Source organism: Gopherus flavomarginatus, chromosome 2 (assembly GCF_025201925.1).
Source record: "Gopherus flavomarginatus isolate rGopFla2 chromosome 2, rGopFla2.mat.asm, whole genome shotgun sequence".
Classification (NCBI taxonomy): domain Eukaryota; kingdom Metazoa; phylum Chordata; order Testudines; family Testudinidae; genus Gopherus; species Gopherus flavomarginatus.
In genome coordinates, this window is record NC_066618.1 from 83,307,374 (window position 1) to 83,329,026 (window position 21,653).

The 21,653-nt window shown below is 40.3% G+C and overlaps 1 protein-coding gene across 1 annotated transcript in view; it reads right to left on the reverse strand.

The window, feature by feature from the left end:
- The window catches only part of SACM1L (SAC1 like phosphatidylinositide phosphatase), a 53,371-nt gene that overhangs the window by 3,772 nt on the left and 27,946 nt on the right, over nt 1–21,653 (reverse strand). The window contains exons 6-19 of the mRNA XM_050938007.1: nt 20,102–20,161; nt 17,407–17,440; nt 10,836–10,937; nt 9,498–9,583; nt 9,208–9,294; nt 8,600–8,668; nt 8,428–8,507; nt 4,972–5,070; nt 2,971–3,109; nt 2,666–2,735; nt 2,495–2,567; nt 1,849–1,942; nt 1,677–1,769; nt 701–758 (exon numbers count right to left, since the gene is read on the reverse strand). Of these exons, the coding sequence (XP_050793964.1) occupies nt 701–758; nt 1,677–1,769; nt 1,849–1,942; nt 2,495–2,567; nt 2,666–2,735; nt 2,971–3,109; nt 4,972–5,070; nt 8,428–8,507; nt 8,600–8,668; nt 9,208–9,294; nt 9,498–9,583; nt 10,836–10,937; nt 17,407–17,440; nt 20,102–20,161 (1,144 nt within the window). The remainder of the gene's footprint in view (nt 1–700; nt 759–1,676; nt 1,770–1,848; nt 1,943–2,494; nt 2,568–2,665; nt 2,736–2,970; nt 3,110–4,971; nt 5,071–8,427; nt 8,508–8,599; nt 8,669–9,207; nt 9,295–9,497; nt 9,584–10,835; nt 10,938–17,406; nt 17,441–20,101; nt 20,162–21,653) is intronic.

Genomic DNA, 21,653 nt, shown 5'->3' on the forward strand with positions numbered 1-21,653 from the left:
CCTCCTAAGTTGCAGCGCTGTAACTCCCTCACCAGCGCTGCAACTTTCTGATGTAGACAAGCCCTAAATGTTCCTGCTTGGGTACTGAAACCCAGCAAGGGAGGTGAGCCTCAGAGACCAAACTCCAGCCCAAGCAGGAACATCTACATTGCTATTTTTAGTGCCATAGCATGAGTCAAAGTCTGCAGACCCAGGCTGTGAGATTTGCTGCCGCTGGTCTCTCCCGACCCCTCAAAATGTAGAGATACTCCAAGTGAATACCTTATTCAACTGAAATAGAGGGGGAGAGTTTCAAGGAAGCAGAATATAACCTAAATAGGGGGGTGGTGTGGATGTCAGCGTGATCAATTCTACTCCTTAAAGAAGTGCCGTAGAATTAACTAACAATTTTATACCTGATTCAACCATCATGTTAAGGAGAAGCGATTACTCATAATATCCCTCTGTAACATTGATTCAACAGAGGGAAGAGTGCCATCTGCTGAATGTCCAGCACTACTTTCTGCAGCATCTGAGCTTTCTCCTCCAAGTACTGACCTGACCAGGCCTGACCCAGAAAAGCATAGCTCCAGGTTGTATAGTTAGAGGTATGACTTGAGTATCTCATAACTCATAAGCACATACCCAATGAATAGCTTCCAACATCTGAAGTGTATGCCTGCAAGTGAATTTTGCAAATGTAGGCCAAATAGTGACTTACCAGCCATAAGCAAACAGATAATGCACATTGAGAAAGCAACGACCATAATAATAGGCAACTGAGGAAGAAGAAAAACAGAATTAAAAAAGGAAATATACGATTGTATTGATTATTTCCTTCAATAAATTATATTTATAATTCAAGTTGTAGCAGGTAAAGTTACATCATTTCTTTGATGTCCTGATTTGGTAAAACAGTCTCCTTCTGAGTTTTAGAGCTAATCTAAATAATGCTTTAACTGTATATTTACGATTAAAGGATAATATGCTTGGTTTCTGCCTGTTCAGGCTCACTGAAAGATCAAGTTCATTAGTTCTGGCTGGGTATTTGAACAACCCTCTATAAGTCTCCAGTGTTAATCTATCCCACTTGTGTAGTCAGTGTATAGAACAGAAGGGGTCAGTGTAGGTATTCTCCATACTACTTTCTGCATTTCCCGCATGTGCTCTACAGTGACCATTTTAGTCATAACTGCAGTTCTGAAAATCAATTACTGTTTAGCCTCCCCTTCCTGACTATCTTGGCACTGACACTGAAGAGAACAGAAACCAGTATTTGCCTGTATACAGCATTCAATGTTGTGAGATGACATCTTTAGGATTTTTTTTTAGATCAACAGTGATGGCTCTTATTACATTAAAAATGGTTATCCCTTTCCACTTTTCTTTCTTACTGAACAGATAAAGCAAGAGATCCAAGAAGAATCCCAATCTTTCTAGTAGGGACACAACTGGTCAAAGAGACCCTTTCCTTCCAACTCCATGTCTGAGGGAGGCTCCCTTTGTGTCATGGCTCATGTTCTGGATTCAGTCCTCCCGTACTTGGCTACCATAAAAAACAGGACCAGCAGACACAAATGGCCCTACATAAACAAACAGTCAAATAACTACTTAGGTTTACTGAAGCAAATAAAAGAAACAAAGCATTTAGTTTCCAAAAGTGTGAATCAAAGCTTATTAAAAAAAAAAATCCTTACAGCCAAGAACTTCCAGTCCTTCTGTATATGTAGAGGGCTGACAGACTCTACTTCATCCACTGAATAATTTCCAAGAAACAGATCGATAGCATCCTGTAATAAACATACAGAGTTAAAATGCATAGCAATTATGACTAAGTACCTATCTGCAAAAGAAAAAAACCCAACTTACTTGTCTAAATCCATCAGAGAAGTTGTTCCTATAGTAACGTATTAATGAGTTCCATCCATCCATTATTAGGCCCCACTGAGTTCTCTTCCCAGTTCTGTAAAACAAAAAAAAAAAGTGGTTTAAAAGCATATTAGAATTAATTTGTTTGCAAATTGAAAGTAGAAAGTTATACTAAGTGGTGTTCAGTTTTATGATCCTTTCCGGTTTGTATGAACAATCATATCAAGTTTCTATTTATACTTAAGGACAAAGATGCAACTGTCTAGTGCTGCTTCTGCAATGTCTAACTCCTATAGGCAATAGATTTTTATGAAAAAATGTTTTAAGAAAGGGTGGAAAGATCTGAGTGTAAAGTCAGGAAAATGGTTCCTCAGAGACTCAGTTTTCCATCATGCAATAAAACAAGATGGAATATTTTATAAACCCATATTGATTTTATTTCCTGATTTTTAATGTTTTTTTTTAACTACAAAAGGCATATTATTGTTTATTATATCATGTTGACATAGGCTGAATTTTTCTAGTAAGAGGTAGTTAACATGTAAGCTGGTAATATTAATGTGTGTCTGGAAAACTGAAATATCAACGGTAGATAATTAAGTTACAAAAATGCATCGTCCTCAAAACAGAACCGTCTCTAACTTGCCTTGTGTAGTCTGTCTTTAAGGCACCAGTTCCAGCATATTGTTTGGCACAAGCATTTGCATTATCAGCCCATGCTGTGAACAGAGAAACAGAATTATGTCGGTTTTCCTTTAAAAAATGCTGATGGGTCCTTATTTGAAAAACAGTAATTTAACTTTAAAGACAAACCTACCATTTTTGTAGATTTTTTCAAATTCTGCTTGTTCTTCAATTCTCTGTCCAACATGCAGAACACCTAACCTCTAGAAAAAAAAACACACTACAATTCAATATTAACTCAGAGGAAGTCAGTATTTAAGTTTATGTAGGACATAGCTTTTTCTTCCAGCTAAAAGCAGGTCTTTAACTACTAAAGCTATTTATGAGTGCAAGCTACTACAAACTTGAGTTGTACTTAATCCCTGACAGAGGACTCATCCTCCCCTCCCCCAGAGAGAGCTTTGAAAAAACAAAAACAAACTAGAAAAAAATCTTGACCTGCAGCTGTGCTTGCAGAGAACGACGTGCTAATAGGCTCTGAATCACATTAGTCCGGTCCAGGCAGTCCATGCAATTACTGCGGAATATTCCTTCCTGCTGAGTCACCACTTTACCATCAGAATCAACTAGAAAATAACTAAGATCCAAGATACATTTAAATGTGTATATAAATAGGAACCTAAAATAATCCACTTCAAAATATGGTCTATGATTGCACACTTTGTAACAGGTTTTTTTTAGTTACCCCAAACAATCTTTCCCCAAGTTAAATTCTTTGCCATGTGTGTTTAAGTATATTTGATAACATATTATTTATACTTTTCTTCCAGTAGCAGATAGTGAATGCACAGCATTATCAGGAACAGTGTTTAAATGGTTTCAGAGTGGTAGCCGTGATAGCCTGTATCAGCAAAAACAATGATAAGTCCCCGTGGCACCTTAGAGACTAACAAATTTATTTCGGCATAAGCTTTTGTCTAATTGGTTATCCTACTGCATTACATACTTCAATAACTTAGCTTGCAGTTGCTGTGAACCTTGGTATTACCTATCGGAGGAAGAGCAGGTTCCACTTCCACTTTCAAGTATGTTGTAGTCATGATGTGTGCATGGTAATAACACAATCCTTACACTACACAATTAGAAAAAGACTTGGCTTCAGCCTCTAGAGAAGAATGCTGCTTCTTTGTCTCAGGCATGCAGAATCTGATTTTTGAGAGAGCACAAACTCTCCAGCTCCCTAGTGTTAGCCATACTTTGAGGACTCCTCATAAAACAAATCAAATAACTTTAATGCCTTATTTTGAGATACATCAGTTCCTGTCCTTTATTTAAAGAAAGCTGATTGGTTTTGGCATGTGCCTACATAGTTCACTATGTGCTATAGTGTATTACTAGTTTTAAGACATTTCTCAGTTACTCATTCTAGGGTTGAGAATCCTATACAGCTGGTATTTTAAAGACAAAATTACTTGCCCATTCTGCTTCTTTGATTCTTATCTGTTCACCTCCTCTCAGATTTTATGGGTTGCTCCTTTTCAGGTTTTTATATCCTCAGGAGCATGTTTGGTTTGTACTATCCCTACAGAGTGAGGAATTTGTGTCATCCTACATCAATGGTTCAAGCTTTCATTCATAAATGGAACTGGCAGAGGTTTCAGTGAGCTGTTCCTCACATTACAGGGGAAGACAACCATGTGTGAGGAAATGGGGGGTTAGCCCTCAAAACACTAGATATAGGAGTTCCTGGTCTGCCTCATGCTGTAGACTTGAGACCCAAACAGTGATGATGATATCTTCAAAGAAGCAGAACAAGGTAAATAGTTTTCCCTTCCTAACCTGTACATCTATGAGCAGTGAATAATAAAATAAAGACTAATGCATTAAGCAACAACTGTTCATATAGATCATACAAATTCATTTTGTATATGAAATAACTTACTAGGGGAAAGGATATTAAATCAAGTTGGATGTTTGCTACTTTGTGAATCCAAAAAAATATTTAAAACAAAAACAACACATCAGGAAGGGTTGGTGTCTGGTTGCTGACATACGGCATTAACACTGCATTTGAAATTACCACACTGAAAACAGATAAGCAGTTGTGCTTGGTAATTTCTCATTCACATGTAATAGGCAAACTTGTATTTATCCCTCATCCCTTCACCAAAAGGGACAAAATTTAATTCTCCTTCACAGTTTAGGTGGCTGCAACTACTCTCAGAACCAAAAGCATGGTGAGTGATTGCATTATAAACCACATTAAGGCCTCTACTTTGCTGCTGAGGAGTGAGATCACACAAATATCTGCAGACTCCACCCTGTAATCTTTATCTTATTTGCATATGCATCTTCAACTCAAGGCCACAGAATCCATATGAAAAAGTGATCTACTTTTGAGGATATAGATTCTGCTCTACGGATCTGCTGGGCATCTAACAATCTATCACTTTACGCTAGCCACCACAAGATTTCCACATACTGCTATATAGAGATTACCTAAACTCATCTTGTTGTTCTGCAAGCTGATCCATCAAGAGCTGGAGTCGGTCCCACCTCATTCGACTGCATTCTTTGTGGAAGTCAAATGCTATATATCTATTCAGAGACAAGCACATCTGATAAAATAAATTCACGGCACTCTTCACTGATCTGAAGAGATCACAGTACAGTTGTATTTTTAAGAAAGGTAATTTTTTCAAAAGAAAAAGATTAATAAATATTGAAGTGCAGAGAAATGATCTTCCAATGAAGATTTGCCAACATCAGCCAAAATTTAAGAGCAATTCTTTAAAACTGGGTTCCATAAATATCAAAGGATATGTTTCCTGCTTTTTTGTCCTCTTCCGAAATATCACATTGCACATTTTAAGGATGCAAAATTTCTGCACTCCTCTAGATCAGGGGTTCTCAAACTTTTTCTTTCTGAGGCCCTCCAACATGCTATAAAAACTCCACGGCCCATCTGTGACACAACTAGTTTTCGGCATATAAAAGCCAGGGCCTGTGTTAAGGGGTAACAGGCAGGGCAATTGCCTGGGGCCCCATGCCACAAGGGCCCCTGTGAAGCTAAGCTGTTCAAGCTTTCGCTTCAGCCCCAGGTGGTGGGGCTCAAGGCCTCGGGCTTCAGCCCCATGCGGTGGGGCTTCAGCTTTCTGCCCTGGACCCCAGCGAGTCTAATGCTGGCTCTGCTTGGCAGACTCCCTGAAATCTGTCCATGGCCCCCAAGGGGGCCCCAGACTCCTGATTGAGAACCACTGATCTAGATGATCCTACTACTCTGGAAGCAGGATAAGGAAGCATATGTTCACTAATATTTTACAAAATCACTTCAGTCTAAATATCTTTTTTCCAAAAGGGTGCAGGGAAGTGGGTTTCATGCCTCAGCTGGAGTCTTAAGGGAAGGCTTCTCTTTCCTGCCACCATTTCCTAATGTAACTCCATTTGGAACCCAACTATGCTCTCCTAATTAAAAGGGATATGTGTATGTGCGGAGGTGCAACATTCTCTCCTCCTCCCTCCAAACATTGCCATGGCAACACATTCATGCTTTGTGGACTAGGATATCAACCTGGAATGGGAATCATGGCTTGGATCTTCTGCAGTAGACCAGTGCAGTTACTGAGTAGCACAGTTTTTAATGGTTAATTCTATTTAAAGGATCATCTGTGAATACCAGGGATTGATTTAGTCATCAGTGCTTATTTACTGTTTAAGTAGTACCATAAGTGTGCATGGCAACTTAACTGAAAAGACATGGTCCCTGTCCTGAAGAGCTTACAATCCAAATGTTCATTTACTATATTTACAAGACAACATGGGGAAGGAAGGATGGGCAGATGGACCTGCATTTGCTTTTTCCTAAGCCGCTTTCTGCTTTGTATGTAGTTTAAAAAGCTACAAATGGTATTAGGCAAAGAGATGGGGCTAGCATATAAAGTTCAAAGGAATGGATGGGCGATGAGACAGGATGGTGGGAGGAGTATGGGAACATTAGAAGAGGAGAAAGGCAGAAACACGACAAAAGCAGGTGGGCCACGATTAGAAAAGTTTGGCAAAATTCAGTAAACTGGCAGTAAGAGGTCAAATATCAAATAGCAGCAAGCACTAGCAAATACCCACCCCCAAAGAAAACAAATAAAAAACCCAACAACCACCAATTAATGGCAACAGGGTGCTCATTTCCAAATAAGAAATTAAAAACAGAGTCACACAGTGTATAGATTCTAAACTCTTATAAAAGAGGCTAAGAGGAGACCAAACAAGGAGAGAGAAATTAAACAAGTTGAGGCTGCAAATGTATACCTTTGTTGTAGACAACAAGAGTGGGGTTACCAGATAGCAACTGTGAAAAAATGGGACAGGCGGTGAGGAGGGCAATAGGTGCCTATATAAGAAAAAGTCCCCAAAAACAGGATTGTCCCTTTAAAAACAGGACATCGGGTCACCCTAAACAGGAGTAAGATTCTTAGAGGAGGGGACTGTGTGTTTTTGTTTTTTCTTTTTTTTATTAAAGACTCTTCTAGATAGTTTGTGCAGGACTAGAGGTGGCATTCATAAATTGTGAATGATTATTGATGGCAGATAAATGCCATGCAACGCAATTAAAGTAGCAAAACCTTATTTTTTGCTAAAAATAGGACTGTTACCATGAATTTTTTAAATGCTAACATCTGCAGAATTTACTACTGAAAAAAAAAAAAAAGAAAAGAAAAGAAAACAGGCCAGAGATAGGATTTTACACTTCAGTTTCTGCAAACTGGCTTCTAGTTCTACAGAAAGTAGTGCAAGAAATCCCACAAGTCATTTATCTCTTAATGATGTAACCAATATCAGCTTTGAAAACTGAACAGAAACTCTCCATTGGAAGTGCTCTTAAAGACATGTCCTCCTCTTCACAAATCAACATGTATGAGTAAATATGCAAATCTACAGCAAAACTACTGCAACTGCTGGAAGGGGCGGAGGGCAGCAAGGCACAGACAAATCTGAGTGATCTAATTCCCTGTCCTTCCGTAAGAGCCTTATAAAATGAGATCGATTGATGTGCAACAACTAAAAATTCAATGCAAATACATGCTATATAAGATTAACTGCATTCAAGGCTAAACTTTGCCCTAAAATGTGCATGTGCAGCTTCTACAGAAGTCATTAAGAATTATGCATTCATGCTAGAGGGCAGGATTTGGCCCCTAAACTTGTTAGGAACTTCTGAAACCAACAGATGTCTAAGTCCCTTGCAACAGAATCTCTGGGATGAAAAAAATTAAAAAAATTAAGATTTGTGGAAAATCCATATTATTCTCTCCATATTCCAAGAACAAGGTTAAAGAAAGCAAGTCAATAAGTGAAGATTACTATTTTAAAATGATGAATCACCACTGTTAAACTGTACATGCACCTGCAACTTCTGCAGTCACGAACAGTTAATAATAATTTGCTTTCCACATTCCTGTGGCCCATACGCTTCATTTAGGCTGCACCTTGTCTTGGTGTCTTTTTTCCAGGTGACTTCACACCAGGAACCCCTTGGTCTGCAATGCCTCACCTCTTTCATCCTGGAAGCACATTTCTTCCATGAAGTTAATAAACACCCATCTGCCCTTCAAAGAAACAAGCAGAACTTTCAAGACATACCACTAGCCAAAACTACGTGCTCTTATTACTGTAACCCTCATCCTCCTTTCTTTTTATGCTGTTCTGTCTCTCAATTCCCTTCACATGCACCCTATGCCCATCATTTCCAGTTGGATTGCAAACTGTTCTGGCAGGGACCATGTCCTTTTCCTGCAATGCAGTATCAATGTGTATATAAAAAAATGCAATTCTCATGCAAGTTAACTTATCTTATAAGGGCCCCCAGGACACTTTGATGACACTTTTCATTTAAGTTTGTTAAAGGAGCCAGAGATGTACTATACACACATACATATCATAATTTCAGTTCACATGTACCTGACCATTCCATTTCCCAAGCTGTTAACCATTTTTGCAAATGTTTGTTCAAGAGGCTTCTCTGAGCCCTTCTGGTTAACCTGTGAAAAATGAAATTGTAATACCAATCATTCACCTCTCTTTAAAAAGGAGAGGCAAACAATTTAACTAAGCAGAATAATTAAAGGCATACCAAATTAACAATCATTTGTTTTCCATAGCTAATTATCTGAGAGTCAAAATGTCTTTGGAAGCCATCCATCTAGAAAACAAAAGGGAAAAAAAGTGACATCACGGGTCTTTAGAGATGCACAGGTCTGTAATTTAGTAAAATTACTACATTACAAGAATCCCTTAATGTAACAGCCCAAGTCATTTTCTGGATGAGACTGCGGTGCTCAAATGAGGCAAATATCTGCACTCCATTCTGCCAATGCGCCTCAGCTCTCATCTGGGCTTCTCTTGTATAAACTAAACTACTAGTTGTGCCAAATAGTGCAGTGCTTTTTATCACTATACACAAATGAGAACCAGGAAGAGACTACTGTACTCATTTATACCTATGACCTCATTCAAACTTCGAGCCAAAGACTCCTTGGATAAAAAGGCTAGTACACTGGCCCAAGCCTCTTGCTACTTCAACTTTAAAAGGTAATGTTGGACTTTTATTTTAAGAACAGATTTAAATGGCATACTGTATGTTAATGAGAAGGAGCAGCAATATTAAGTTTATTACCACATTCTATCCATGCAAACACTGAATTCCAATTTACCCCCACACATCCAAGGAAACACACATACATGATTTACTACTTTGCTGATCTGTGGCTTTGGCTTATACTTGAGGTTTGGTCTCTGTGACCAGAAAAAAGGAATTGATCCACGGGTCTGGAAAACAAAGGAAACAGACAGACACTTAAATGACAGATGCAATTTCATGTTCTTGTTCATTACACCTTCCTGTCATCTATATTTTAACTTGTTTTTTCTTGTTAAATGTAACATCAGGTTTTGGGCAGACAAGAAAAGAAGATTTGCCAGCTGAACTTAAGCTAGTCACGTAATCCATTCTGATAAGCCACTGAATTTACCTGGACAAATGAAGCTTTGCTCCCATTGTAATGTACAATTTGTTCTGTTTCAACAAAATTAGCTGCATGTCCTTCTGAATCAATACCTGAGTTAGAAAAAACAGAATCCAGTTCACACCGGCCACAAACACCATTGCTTTAGATTTGAATTGGGGTCTCATTTTTCAGTTAGTAAGATGAAACTACACAGAATAGCCAAAAGATAAGTGAAATCTGTGGCCTCTGTAGATCAAAGCCACCATCTGAGACACTGTCAGCTCATGAAGCAGAGACTTGGGGTATGTCTATACTATGGGGAATATAATGGCATATCTATGACACTGTAGCTATGCTTGCACAACCATACAGTGTAGACGCAGCATATAGCAATGGAAGGAGATTTTCTGTCTGCGTAGGAACACCACCTCCCAGAGTGACAGTTGGAAGGTTGATGGAAGCATTCTTCCATTAACTTCGCTGCATCTATGTTGCAGGTTAGATTGGCATAGCTAAATTGCTCAGGGGTGTGGATTTTTCAGAAGAGCAGACCTAGAGATTGTTATCATTCAGTCAGTGCAGGGCCTTTATTATACTGCCAGAATGTCTTAATAGTCTAACTTAAATACTTTAGTTATTTTCATGCTGAACAAAGATACCAAAGCGCAGACATTGAAATCTTTCCTTCCAATGGAAAAATTATGGCACAGGGAGCAGCAAGTTTGTCCACACTTCCTCAATGCACCTCAACCCTAACATGCAGAGACTGGTAAGGAGAAGGTACTTCAGTCTGCTTCCCTTTTAGCCTTTGGCCTGAAATCAAGAAAAAGCAGACTGCTACATAACAGACAGTCAAGGATCCTATGCCAAACAAACACACCTGAAAATTGTAGTTAGGCTTTTTTTTTTTTTAAATGGTGTGGAACCCAGCTTTCCCTGCACATGAGAATGTTCTCTTGTGAAGTTCTTTATTAGTTTGAAAATTTTATGTAAGGTATTTTACTGAAGTAAATACCACCATAAACAGCTTATTTATAGGATAATCAGTATTGTCAAGTGTTACTATCATTTTAAATTTTTGGACTAAACATAAATCAAATGCCTCAAGGAGCACTAAATGAGGTTTGCAGTTTAATAGATGCATCTGCATATGAAACTGCAGTTTTGTGCTCAAGGTTGTTTTTCTGTCCAGTTATTACACTGAAGTAAAATATTTGGCACAAAAATTACATCAGGTTGTGACAGAATGGAACAAAACAGTAATGTAAGTGGTCAAATACTTATGACATTTGAAAAGAAGAAAGTAACGTGTTACAAATATGTTGACCATTCCAACAGTGGCTGCATTGTTCGTCATCCTACCTCTCACATAATAACGTACACCAGCTCTGAAACAGCTTCTTCTAGAGATAAGCAGCCAGTCAAAATACTTTCCATTTATGGAACAAGAGTGCATAGCTATAACTGGCAAACATGTTAAGGAACACACAATTTTGCAATGTTTACTATAGTATTTTTAAATAAAAGGGAACAGGCACAGACATAGGGCCAAATGATTAAATAAATACAAATAATTTTGCAAACATTCATTGATGTGTAGCTATGTGTATACATATACTGTTATCCCTATGTCAAGTTATTTATTATATTTAACTTCAGAGTCAGCATCCTAATACTAAAATCAGTATGTGCATGACAGAGGAAGTTCTAAGGGATGCTAACTAATTAAAAAAAATGAAGTGATTATAAATAGAAGAAAACGGGATTTGAAGAGATTTGAGACTGGTCTCAAAGGTTCTTAAATTAAATTAAAAGGTTGACACATATAATGATAAAACATTTTAAATCTATTAAAAACCCATGAACCCAAATAACCATCACATTTGAAAGAATTAGGTCAATATGTATGATATGTATGGAACATATGTATGATCTCAGGCCCTGGCCCAAAAAAAAAAAAAAAAAAAAAAAAAAAAAAAAAAAAAAAAGGCCTGAACTCTTCAAAAAAATAATAATAATAATAATAATAATTCAGACTGCAGACCAAGCACCTTCTGAAATGCGTTATTTTTCTAAAAGTAGTTTTTCCCACCTTCTGCAACCAGAATTAGAAAAGAAGCCTTCAAACCTGATCATGCGCCCTCAGAATATGTGCATCTTGACAATATGCTCCTGAAGTCAGGACCGGCACTAGAGTTTTTCGCGCCGTAGGCACACGGTCATTTCGCCGCCCCGCGCACCACTCCCACAGCTCCGGTGGAGCTGCCGCAGCCATTTCTGCGGAGGATCCGTTGGTCCGCGGCTCCGGTGGAGCTGCCGCAGCCGTGCCTGCAGGAGGTCCCCCGGAGCCGCGCGGGACCAGCGGACTGTCCACAGGCACGACTGCGGCAGGTCCACCGGAGCCGCCTGCCGCCCTCCCCGGCAAAATGCCGGCCCCCGAAAATCCTGGCGCCCTAGGCGATTGCCTAGTTCGCCTCAATGGAAGCGCCGGCCCTGCCTAGAGCACCATGGCAGGACAACATTACATTGTCAATAGGCTAAATTTGTCCTTAGATGTACACAACCCCTACCAAAATCTTAAAGGGGAGCTGCTTATACAGACACTTTGGTAACAGATTCTAGTCCTTACTGTTAGCAACTATCCCCTAAGGACTGGCAATTTAATTTAGGAATCCAGTTCTGACAAGGTCATAACTACTTTCAGTTGATGTTAGATAATACAGCATCAAACTAATATCGAAAAGCAGCACTCCTCAAGTACTGCAGTAGGATGCAGAACACAGGTTCATACTACCCTCTATTGCCAGCAAGATAGAACTACAACTTTAAAGGACAAGACTAACAGGCTTCGTTTAGCTTTTAATATAGGCATGCTGTCCTGTCCCTCTGCTCTGTTCTTTTCAACAGCCAATATGTTAACCATCTTATTATTTGCTAAGATCTGCAAGACAAGTTTTATGCCAATAAAAAATGAATCAATTTTCGGGTTTTTATTCAAGCATAAAAAAATTGTAATTCTTAAAACTACAGCTGATTACTTACATATACACATTTCACCTCACAAATTTCATCTCACCAAGTGTTTTTCCCCTCAAAAATCCTGTGTAGAAAATCCACTTTGTTGGGTAACTGCACATTAGGCCGATACTGCAGATTTCATTTACAGTTGTGCTAGTACTCTTTGTATAAAAAATCCCAACAACTAGTTCAAGTTTGGTTTAGAGAGTATACAAACAGATCCTCTGCCACCCCAAAATGCCCTCAATAAAGAGTTCCTAGACAGGGATCTAAAAAGGTCTAAAATTAGACATAGAACCACATACACAAACTCTTAAAATCCTTGTAGATCCAGAGATCACCTCAAAATATATCAGGGCTTGGCTTTTATTCAGCAGGAAACAAAAGCAGTAGCTCTAAACCTGGCTGTTTATCAACACTGCCATAAACCTAAGATCGTAGGCTCAATCAATCTCCTACAAAGAATTTAAGAATGGAGGGATGGACTTTTTGGGTAATTAGACATATTCCCCATCTCTCCACTCTTACCCTGATTCAAGGGAGATGAAGATCAATACCAGAGGAGTTTTATAAAAATGAGAGAGTTACTTACCTTATAGTAACTGCGGGTTCTTCAAGATGTGTGAACCCTATCAGTATTCCACTGTGCATACACATGCTCCATGTACCTAGAGTGGGAGAATTCTTGAAAGCAGTGTCTGTTGGTCTGCGCATGTGCCCTTGTTTTCCTCACGCCTCTGACTGAGGAGCTGAAGGGTGGAGCTCACTGACCACCTCTCCAGTTCCTTCTCTACCACAAATCCAAGACTGATCCAAAGCAAAGGGGAAGCAGGGTGGGTAGCTGAATATAGACAGACTATATATCTTGAAGAACCTCATCACTATAAGGCAAGTAACTTTTCTTCTTCGAGTGCTGGTCCTTATGTGTATTCTACTGTGGATTATTGACAAGCAGTACTCAAGTAAGAGGAGGGTGTGAGGATGCTATTGTTTGTGCCCTTGTAGTGTGCCCTTCCCCTCCTTGAGTGGGAGGAAGATGAGACAACCAATCAGAGTAAGATACCGTTCAAGGTCCATTTAGAGATCATCTGCGAGGATACAGCCTGACCCGAGACTCTGTCCACTACGACGATAAACAGTTGGAAATTTTCTGATTGGCTTTGGCTGGGTCTGTGAGCAGGATGAACGTCCACATGGAAGTACGCATCCTTGATAATGAAAGCTGTAAATCTCATGCCATTTTCGGGATGGGATTGTAGATGCCAGTATGACTATGTGAAATTTCAGTTTGCAAATAAACCAGTTGAGATGGCATAGATCGACGATGGGTCTCTAGCCACCCTTCTTTTTGGGTATTAGGAAGTACATCGAATAAAAATCCTTTCCTTGGTGTTGCAGAGACACCAGCTCCATCACTCCTCACTGCAGGCAGGACTCTACTTCTTGTTTGACAGTCTCTGTGAAAATGACCCCTGAAGAGAGGCAGCAATGGGGCTTTGGAGAAGGCAAAGAGGTAAATTTGATTGCCTAGCCAGAACGGATGATGTTTAATACCCACTTGTTATAACCCATAGTTATAGCACTCCACTTTTGGAAAAAGAATGGTAAGTGATCCCCAAAGGATGTGTGGAACTCGGCAGATGGTGGCATCGCTCACTGGTCTGCAGCTTCGAAGTCCCATCAAAAATATCATTTAGACATGGCTGGGGTTGGGATGATGATGCAGAAGGTGCAGGGAAATGGGACATCTGAACCTTTTGCCTCTTTCGGGGTGGCTCATAAGACAACTGATAGTAAAATTGTTGAGCCACCAGTCTAGGCTTGTATGACTGCCTGTGGAATTTTCTCTTCAAGGCAGATGAATATATTCTCTGGGAGTCGGAATATATACAGCTTTAGAATGTTTAAGGACTTATCTGTTTAACCAAAAGACAGACGAGTTTCATCAAAGGGCAGGTTTTCTGGACCTCCCTGGGAAGCCCAGAAGTGCGAAGCCATGATTCACAGAGCATCACAATGGCACTTGCTATTGAACTTGAAGATGCATCTGCTGCATCTACTGCTGATAGAAGAGCAGTCCTGGCAACCAACTAACCTTCCTAAATGAGAGCCTGGAATAAATCTCTATCTTGTAAGGGCACATGGCAGACCAAAGGACACTGCTTTCAAGAATTCTCTGAGTGCCTATACCGCATGCATACACAGTGGAATACACAGAAGGACCAGCACTCAAAGAAGAAAAACAGGATTTGCCAGATCAGTGGTATGATCAGTGGTATAACCAACTTAGAGGTATAACCAACTTGCTTCTAGCAGGCTACTACCCACAATGAAATTTTTCAGTGCACAGAGGGCTGGAAAAAATTCCTTCTTATCCATGGAAGGAATCATTAGATCCTAAAATTTAAGGGAGATTATTGGAACAGGGAGTTTTCTAATACTAAGTAAATCATGTTCTCAATTGTTTTTAGTTTATAACACTGTGTCTTTTGTTAACCTCTCTAAGACTCCTTATGGTTGATTAACTACTACAGGGCTATAGTCAGAGAGCCCATCCTTGGGTATTGACTGTGCTCTCTTATCTTATGTAATAACTTATATGGAAACCTGCTGTGGGCCACCTTCCAATGAGCACAGGGAAAGTACTTCCTTATTTCATGCAGGCTTACTGGGGGGTAAGAAGGAGAAGAGAGCCTGGGGTAGAAAGCTAGAACAGCACAGACTGGAGACCAACCTGAGCCGAGAAGATAATATCATTGTCTCTCCTCAAATCAGTATCTGGTTCCACGCTGAGACAGTGGTTGAATTCTGGACTGCTGAACAGAGCATATTTATGAAATCATATTTGCTTTAACAAGAAAAGGTCACTATCAAAGTTAGCAAAAGGTCAAAATTAACAGCGTGTACCAAATCTCTCACGAACGCCCATTCTGGTTGGCTGTGTCTACAGTCTTTAAATAGTCACGGCCCTGTTATCGGGACGTACCCCCAGGGCTTCCACCCTGAAGGCAATGGTTCCACCCCCTTGGCCTACTCTGTACCCAGCTGTCCAGCCAGACCACTAAGTAGTTCACTTTTCTGGGGTCTAATACTGTTCGATTGTAGGCCAGTTCCCCAGTGACCTATGCGGGTGTGGTGGGGAGAGACCCAGGCCTGCCCACTACTCTGGGTCCCAGCCTAGGGACCCTAAGAATAACAGTCACATGCCACCGTGTCCCTTTAATTACATTGCTTTCAGTTCCTTTGGCCACTTCCCCGCAGCCCAGTCTTCACTGAAGCATCACCCTTACTTCAGGGCTCATCTAAGTTCAGGCTCAGCAACCAGCCAGCTCTTCCTCACTGCCATGGTCCCTGCCAGAACTGAGCTGTCACTGGTGCTGCAGTTCCCTTTGGCAGCCAGGAGCACCAACTGTACTCCTCTGGCTCCGGCAAGGAACTGTCTGTGTCTGGCTTTGCAGCTCCTTTCTTTATGGCCCTCTGTGGCCCTGACTGGCTGCTTCTGCTGCAGCCACTCTAGGCTGCTTGGAGGACTTCTATACAGCTCTTTTTCTGGGATGGGTGTGGCAGGACCCTGAGGCCTCCAGCAGGGCCTACTGCACTCTGTCATAAACCCATCTACCCCAACAAAACAAAGCCCAGTTGTCCCCCGATTGGGGCTTTTCACCTTTTCTAACTCAAAAGCAGTAATATAATTGAAAATCCCAGCTTTTGTTAGGCAAACTAGTTTACAGCCAATGCAAGATATCAGGTTAGTTTAAGATTGCAGGAATGCATGTGTATACTCTGCTACATGCATCATTCTTATGAGTAAGGAAGAGTATTGCTATCAAAAGCACTGTTTGTTAAGAGAAGGATTCTTGTAACGTTCTTTCAATTTCTGAGAGGATAAGCAGAAAGATGGCAGAATGTGCATGCCTACTCCTGTGGCATGGGATGGGGAGGTCTCTGAGTTATTACAGAGAACTCTCTCTCAGGTGTCTGGCTGGTGAGTCTTCCCCACAAGTTCAGGGTGTAAATGCTCACCAAATTTGGGGTCAGGAAGGAATTGTCTCCCAGGTTAGATTGGAAGAGACCTTGTAAGTTTTTTGCCTTCCTTGGCAGCAGTGTGGGGCACGGTTCACTTGCTGGTTTGAACTAGAGTAAATGATGGATTCTCTGCAACTTAAGGAGTTCAGTAATTCAGCCAAAGGTTATGGCCTATTACAGGAGGGAGGTTCTAGAGCCTGTGATATGCAGGAGTTCAGACTAGGTGATCATGATGATTTCTTCTGGACTTAAAAGTCTATGAACCAACATTGCTCTCTTATTTTAAAGTCTACTAGCCTTGCTAATGCTGGTTTAAATTGTATCCGATGTCTCCTTACATATATCTATGTCCTTGTAAGAAAAAAATTCACTTAGACTGTGAACTGGTGAATGACACCTATTAACCGTCTAAACATTTAGTAATATTGTTAGGTGAACATACCTGTCTAGCAAGATACAATCACAGAAATATTGATGTGAAAATGTTTATTAAAAACTGAGCTTTGTCTCCCAACAGAACAGCCAACACTAGAAATGTGATTGTTCAAATCATGCTTAAAAGAGTGGTTTATATAAAATTGTGTTAAATATGAAAAGCAAAATATTTCCTCTTTGCATTTAGATGGTCCAAAATATAAATTGCCTACAATCATTACATGCTATGTTTGCAATTAGGACAAGAGACACCAAATTTTGGGAGGAGACTATCTGAAGGTATGTGTGTTAGAGTTCCCAACTACGGTTAACTCTTGCAGCAGCAACATTTTCTGCCTTAGAAAGTCAAATATTCTCCTAGATAATCTGATGAAACTTCTAAGGTTAAAACAAAACAAAAACAAAACATTTGTAATCTAAATTTGCTCTAGGTATCAAAACATGAAAAGGATACATCCATGCATCACTGGAAGAGCAAACCTATGGATCTGAAAATACAAAAGAAACTGTATAACACATTTAAAAAATCCATTTTATATAAGTTGTCTAACAAAACAGATATCTCCAAGTACTAACCAAAGAGAGAGATAGATAGATAGATGACAAGTGTATGAAACTCTAGTAAAAGGCACACATTGTAAAGGCAATTCAGTTTGGAAAGAGGGACATTTATTGCCAATGAATAAGAAAAAGTTTCATGTTTTCTAGACAAGTCATTTCTTTGCACAACCACAGATTTTTTGCTCACTAATAAAGCAACAAAGTGTGATATTCTTACCAGTCATCACTCTGTAAAGCAGAAGAAATTCTATAACCATGCTTATCTCACAGTGAGTCAGTGAATGACCTTGGTAACAGCAAGTTGCCTTGGAATATAAGTGGGTATTTGTACTCCCAGTTCTAAACAGAGATCTGCTTAATTTTTTGCCAGAAACAAGCTAAATGTAAATTAATACCTAGATGTATTTTCTAAAACCTACTTGAATACTGTCAATGTATGACATGAACAAATGTGTTAGCTGAGTTCAGAGCTACCAATACAAGTCTTAGCTAAGAAACATTGTCTAGCCCATGTGAATAAATTTCAGACTAGACTTAAGAAATCCAAGGGTGCAATGTTATCTGGATATAACTTGCTAAACACAAGAGTAAATATGGCAATATACTGCCCTTTACACTAATTAGCATTTAATTAAAACAAGTTAAAGGTGGTTTGCAAATACAATGCTATGTTTCTCTACATGGTGTAAAGCCTAGAAAAAGGATGGCAAATCAGGCATTAAGTCACCAGGCAGGAAGGTACTGAATGATGGCTCTGCTGCATTCTCTCAGTCACAGACACCATGGAACCCCTTCTCCTCAAATCATGATCCCCTTCTGTTGGTGTCACTAGGCATAACCCTAGGTAACTCGGGAGGGTGGTAGACCACAAGTGTCAATGAAGCCCTCCTGTTGTAGGCCTTAATGAACCAATGTTCCTCCATGTTAAACACTTTGTGTAACCTAGTGTAACCTAATGTACTAATAGCTGCAAAAATGTAATGTCAGCAGTTAGTTTTCTGATTGTAACAGCCAGTTCCCTGCTGTAACACACTGGAGCTAAATTGAAGCAAGTTTCAAGGCCGCTTTTAAATACAGTATACATGTCTCAGCAGCGGAGAGGGGGGAGGAAGGGGGAAGACAAAAGATTGAATGAGAAAAGATACTGCAGCTGGATGGGAAAGGATGGGGGAGTGAGAGATCAGCTAGTCAGCAAGAAAAAGTTCTCAGAAAGCAACTGGGATATAAAAGGAGGAAGCCGCTTGTGTAGGGGTGCTGGATCTGAGGCATGCTAAGTCTCCCAGCACCACTTTGAGATCTCAGATAAACTTTGCTTGCTACTCCACCCTGCTGTGTTCACTGGCGCTAAGCACTCCGGGCACGAACTACTGTTGCTTGCCTCGGGCACCCTCTGTGCCTGCAACACTTCCATAGATTTCAGTATCTCCTGAAGTTGTCCGCTACCACATTCTCTCTGCTAGCTGCTACAATAAAGTCTTCCCTTTCCTTTTCACTATGAGGTTATATCAGTGGAGACAGGTTACAGCTAGTATTCAAAGGGGGAGGGTGAAGCAGCCAGCACAGAGAGTACAGCAGTAAAACACCCTTATATGTAAGGTGCGTAGATGCCCTGGTTCTTTATGAAAATGTTCCTGCCTTCTTGGATGAACAGGCTGCCATGTGATTGCTGGGGACATCTGTGGGTTTTGGAAGCAGAGTCTCTGTGCCAGTATTCCGTGGGGGGGTGGGGGGGAGAGTTGGAGGTGCAGGAGAAGAAGAAGGAAAAAAATCACAAGAACACATATCTGACGGGACAATTGTGAAGAATTTTCTACTTTGTGTGGACTTTCCCTATGCAGTCCACAAAGTATAGTCCAATTTGGGGGAGAGGGATGTCAAACTCAAGTGACATCTTTCTCAACCAGTTTGTTTTTAGCTCGACACTTCATGTGACAATAAATTCCCAACATAAACACATAGTTGTGTATGAGCCTTCACTGGGCACTTGTACAGCTTAGTTTATATTAGGATTTACCTTGCATGTCTCTTGAAGAATTTGTTTGAAAAGTAATGCTGATTCAGCCTAAAAACCTTGAAAGTGTTCTTTCGACCATGTGCGGAAATTTTGAGGAAAGGCAACCCAGACTCAAATTCATAGCTGTGCCAAGGGACAGAGGCAGTATCCTTGGGGAACAATATCCGCTTTAGATAAGGCACAGCAGAGCTCAATATTTTGCAGATTCCAGTTACTAGACACATACTGCCCACCTCTTCCTGGTGTTATTTTTCTTAGCATATCATCAGAGTCTATTTTTTTTCTTAACAGACATTTTCAATAAGTCATTATTTCACCGGGTAATATCAGGGGACTTTTGAGTGAAATTGAAATGAAGTGTTTAGTTTAAGACAGACAAATGTAAGGTCAATAACTTGCACACACACAGAGGTAATTTTGCTACAACTAGCAGACAAGTAACCAATATTTTATCTACCAGTGTTCTGGGTATCTGAAATAAAGACATATGCAAGACTAAAACACTTTCTCCAGAATATTATATCTGTGCTACATTTGATATAGATTATTAAAGGAAACTTCCAGCATACATTACCTCTGGCTGAGCAGCAAATTCTCTAAGAAGATGCCCATTCCAAACAAACCGTGGATCTGCCTGTAGTGAGAAAAATAAGCAAATAGGGTTGTTGGGGTTTTTTGTGGGGGGCAGGGAGGGGAGTTCTGAAGCTCAGCTTAGTTCTATGGTAGGACAGGAGCTCAGCACTATCGTGCAGTAGCATAAGTTTGGGTGACTAGATACATGGTAAGGGTGGTACACCTGGCTTTCACAAAATGTAGTTTGCACTCTTTTGGCTGCACAGGCTGTCGCACAGAGGCATAGCTGGAGACTCTACCAGAAGCAGACAAAATGTTCCTGGTCCAATTTTCAGAGGTAATGAGTATCCTTAGTTTTCACTGAGACTTGTGGCTGCTCAGCACCTCTGAAAAAATAATCAGGCCAATTGAGCAGCGGTTGGTTCTGCAGCAGAAAGGCTTAGGTTTTCAAGTCTGCTTAGGACAGCAACAGACTGAGTCAGTTATGGACAGATTAGGTCCTGTTTTCCATCCTATAGAAATAGTAGACAGTCATTCCAATCTTAAAGCCAAGAGAAAGGCTTGAATGACAAGGTGATAAGTTTCACATTGCCTAGTCAGTGCGCCTTGACTCTTTTTGGGGGGCAGGGTGTGTGTGAAGGGAGAGTAATATCCATATGGATAAAATGTTAGTTTAGTCTCAATGCTGAATCAGTGCTTGGCCTCAGACTGCAAACAAAGCTATCACGGTGACATAGCCAAGAAAAGCTGATCAGACCACCAACTCATTTAATAAATGCCAAAAAGCTGTTAAAAGTGGTAATTTCGAACACAACTGACCTGGATTTTAACTGGTGACCAAAAGATACAGGCTATGACCCATCCAGTGCCCTCTTTATTAACACTCTTGACCACTTTCTCCTTACCACTCCTGCCAGAAAAACAAGGGACACTGGACCATGCCTTCCATTATATCCTTTAGTCTACAAGCGGCAGCATTTTCAGTCTCCATTCCACATTCTCTACAAGAAATCATTTATGCTATGTCTACACTAGAAACTTCAAAGTGCTGCTGCGGGAGCGCTCCCCCCGCAGTGCTTTGAAGCATTCGTGTGGTCACGAATGAGCACTGGGAGAGAGCTCTCCCAGCGCTCCTGGTAATCCAACTCCATGAGGAGAATGGCTCCCAACACTCAGAGCCTGTCCACACTACCACTTTAAAGCATTCAAACTTGCTACGCTCAGGCGGGTGGTTTTTCACCCCCCTGCGCCAGCAACTTAGAGCCCTATAAAAATGTAAGTGTAGACAAGCCCTTAGTTACTATCCTTTTGTTCTGCAGAACAAAGGCGGTACATTGTAACAAAAATCAACTCAAAGTGCTTTTGAGAACTTTACACTGCAAGACATCAGTACAACCAAATGAATTTTGGAACAAGTGGAAACTCTCAGAGAGGAAAGTGAGAACATGTAGAGAGAATCTTATCCCAAAGGAGATCACAGCACTTTACTGGCTTCTATTTCAAGATGAAATATTTCTTCATTGAAATATGGTAGCCGTTTAATAGCAAACAAA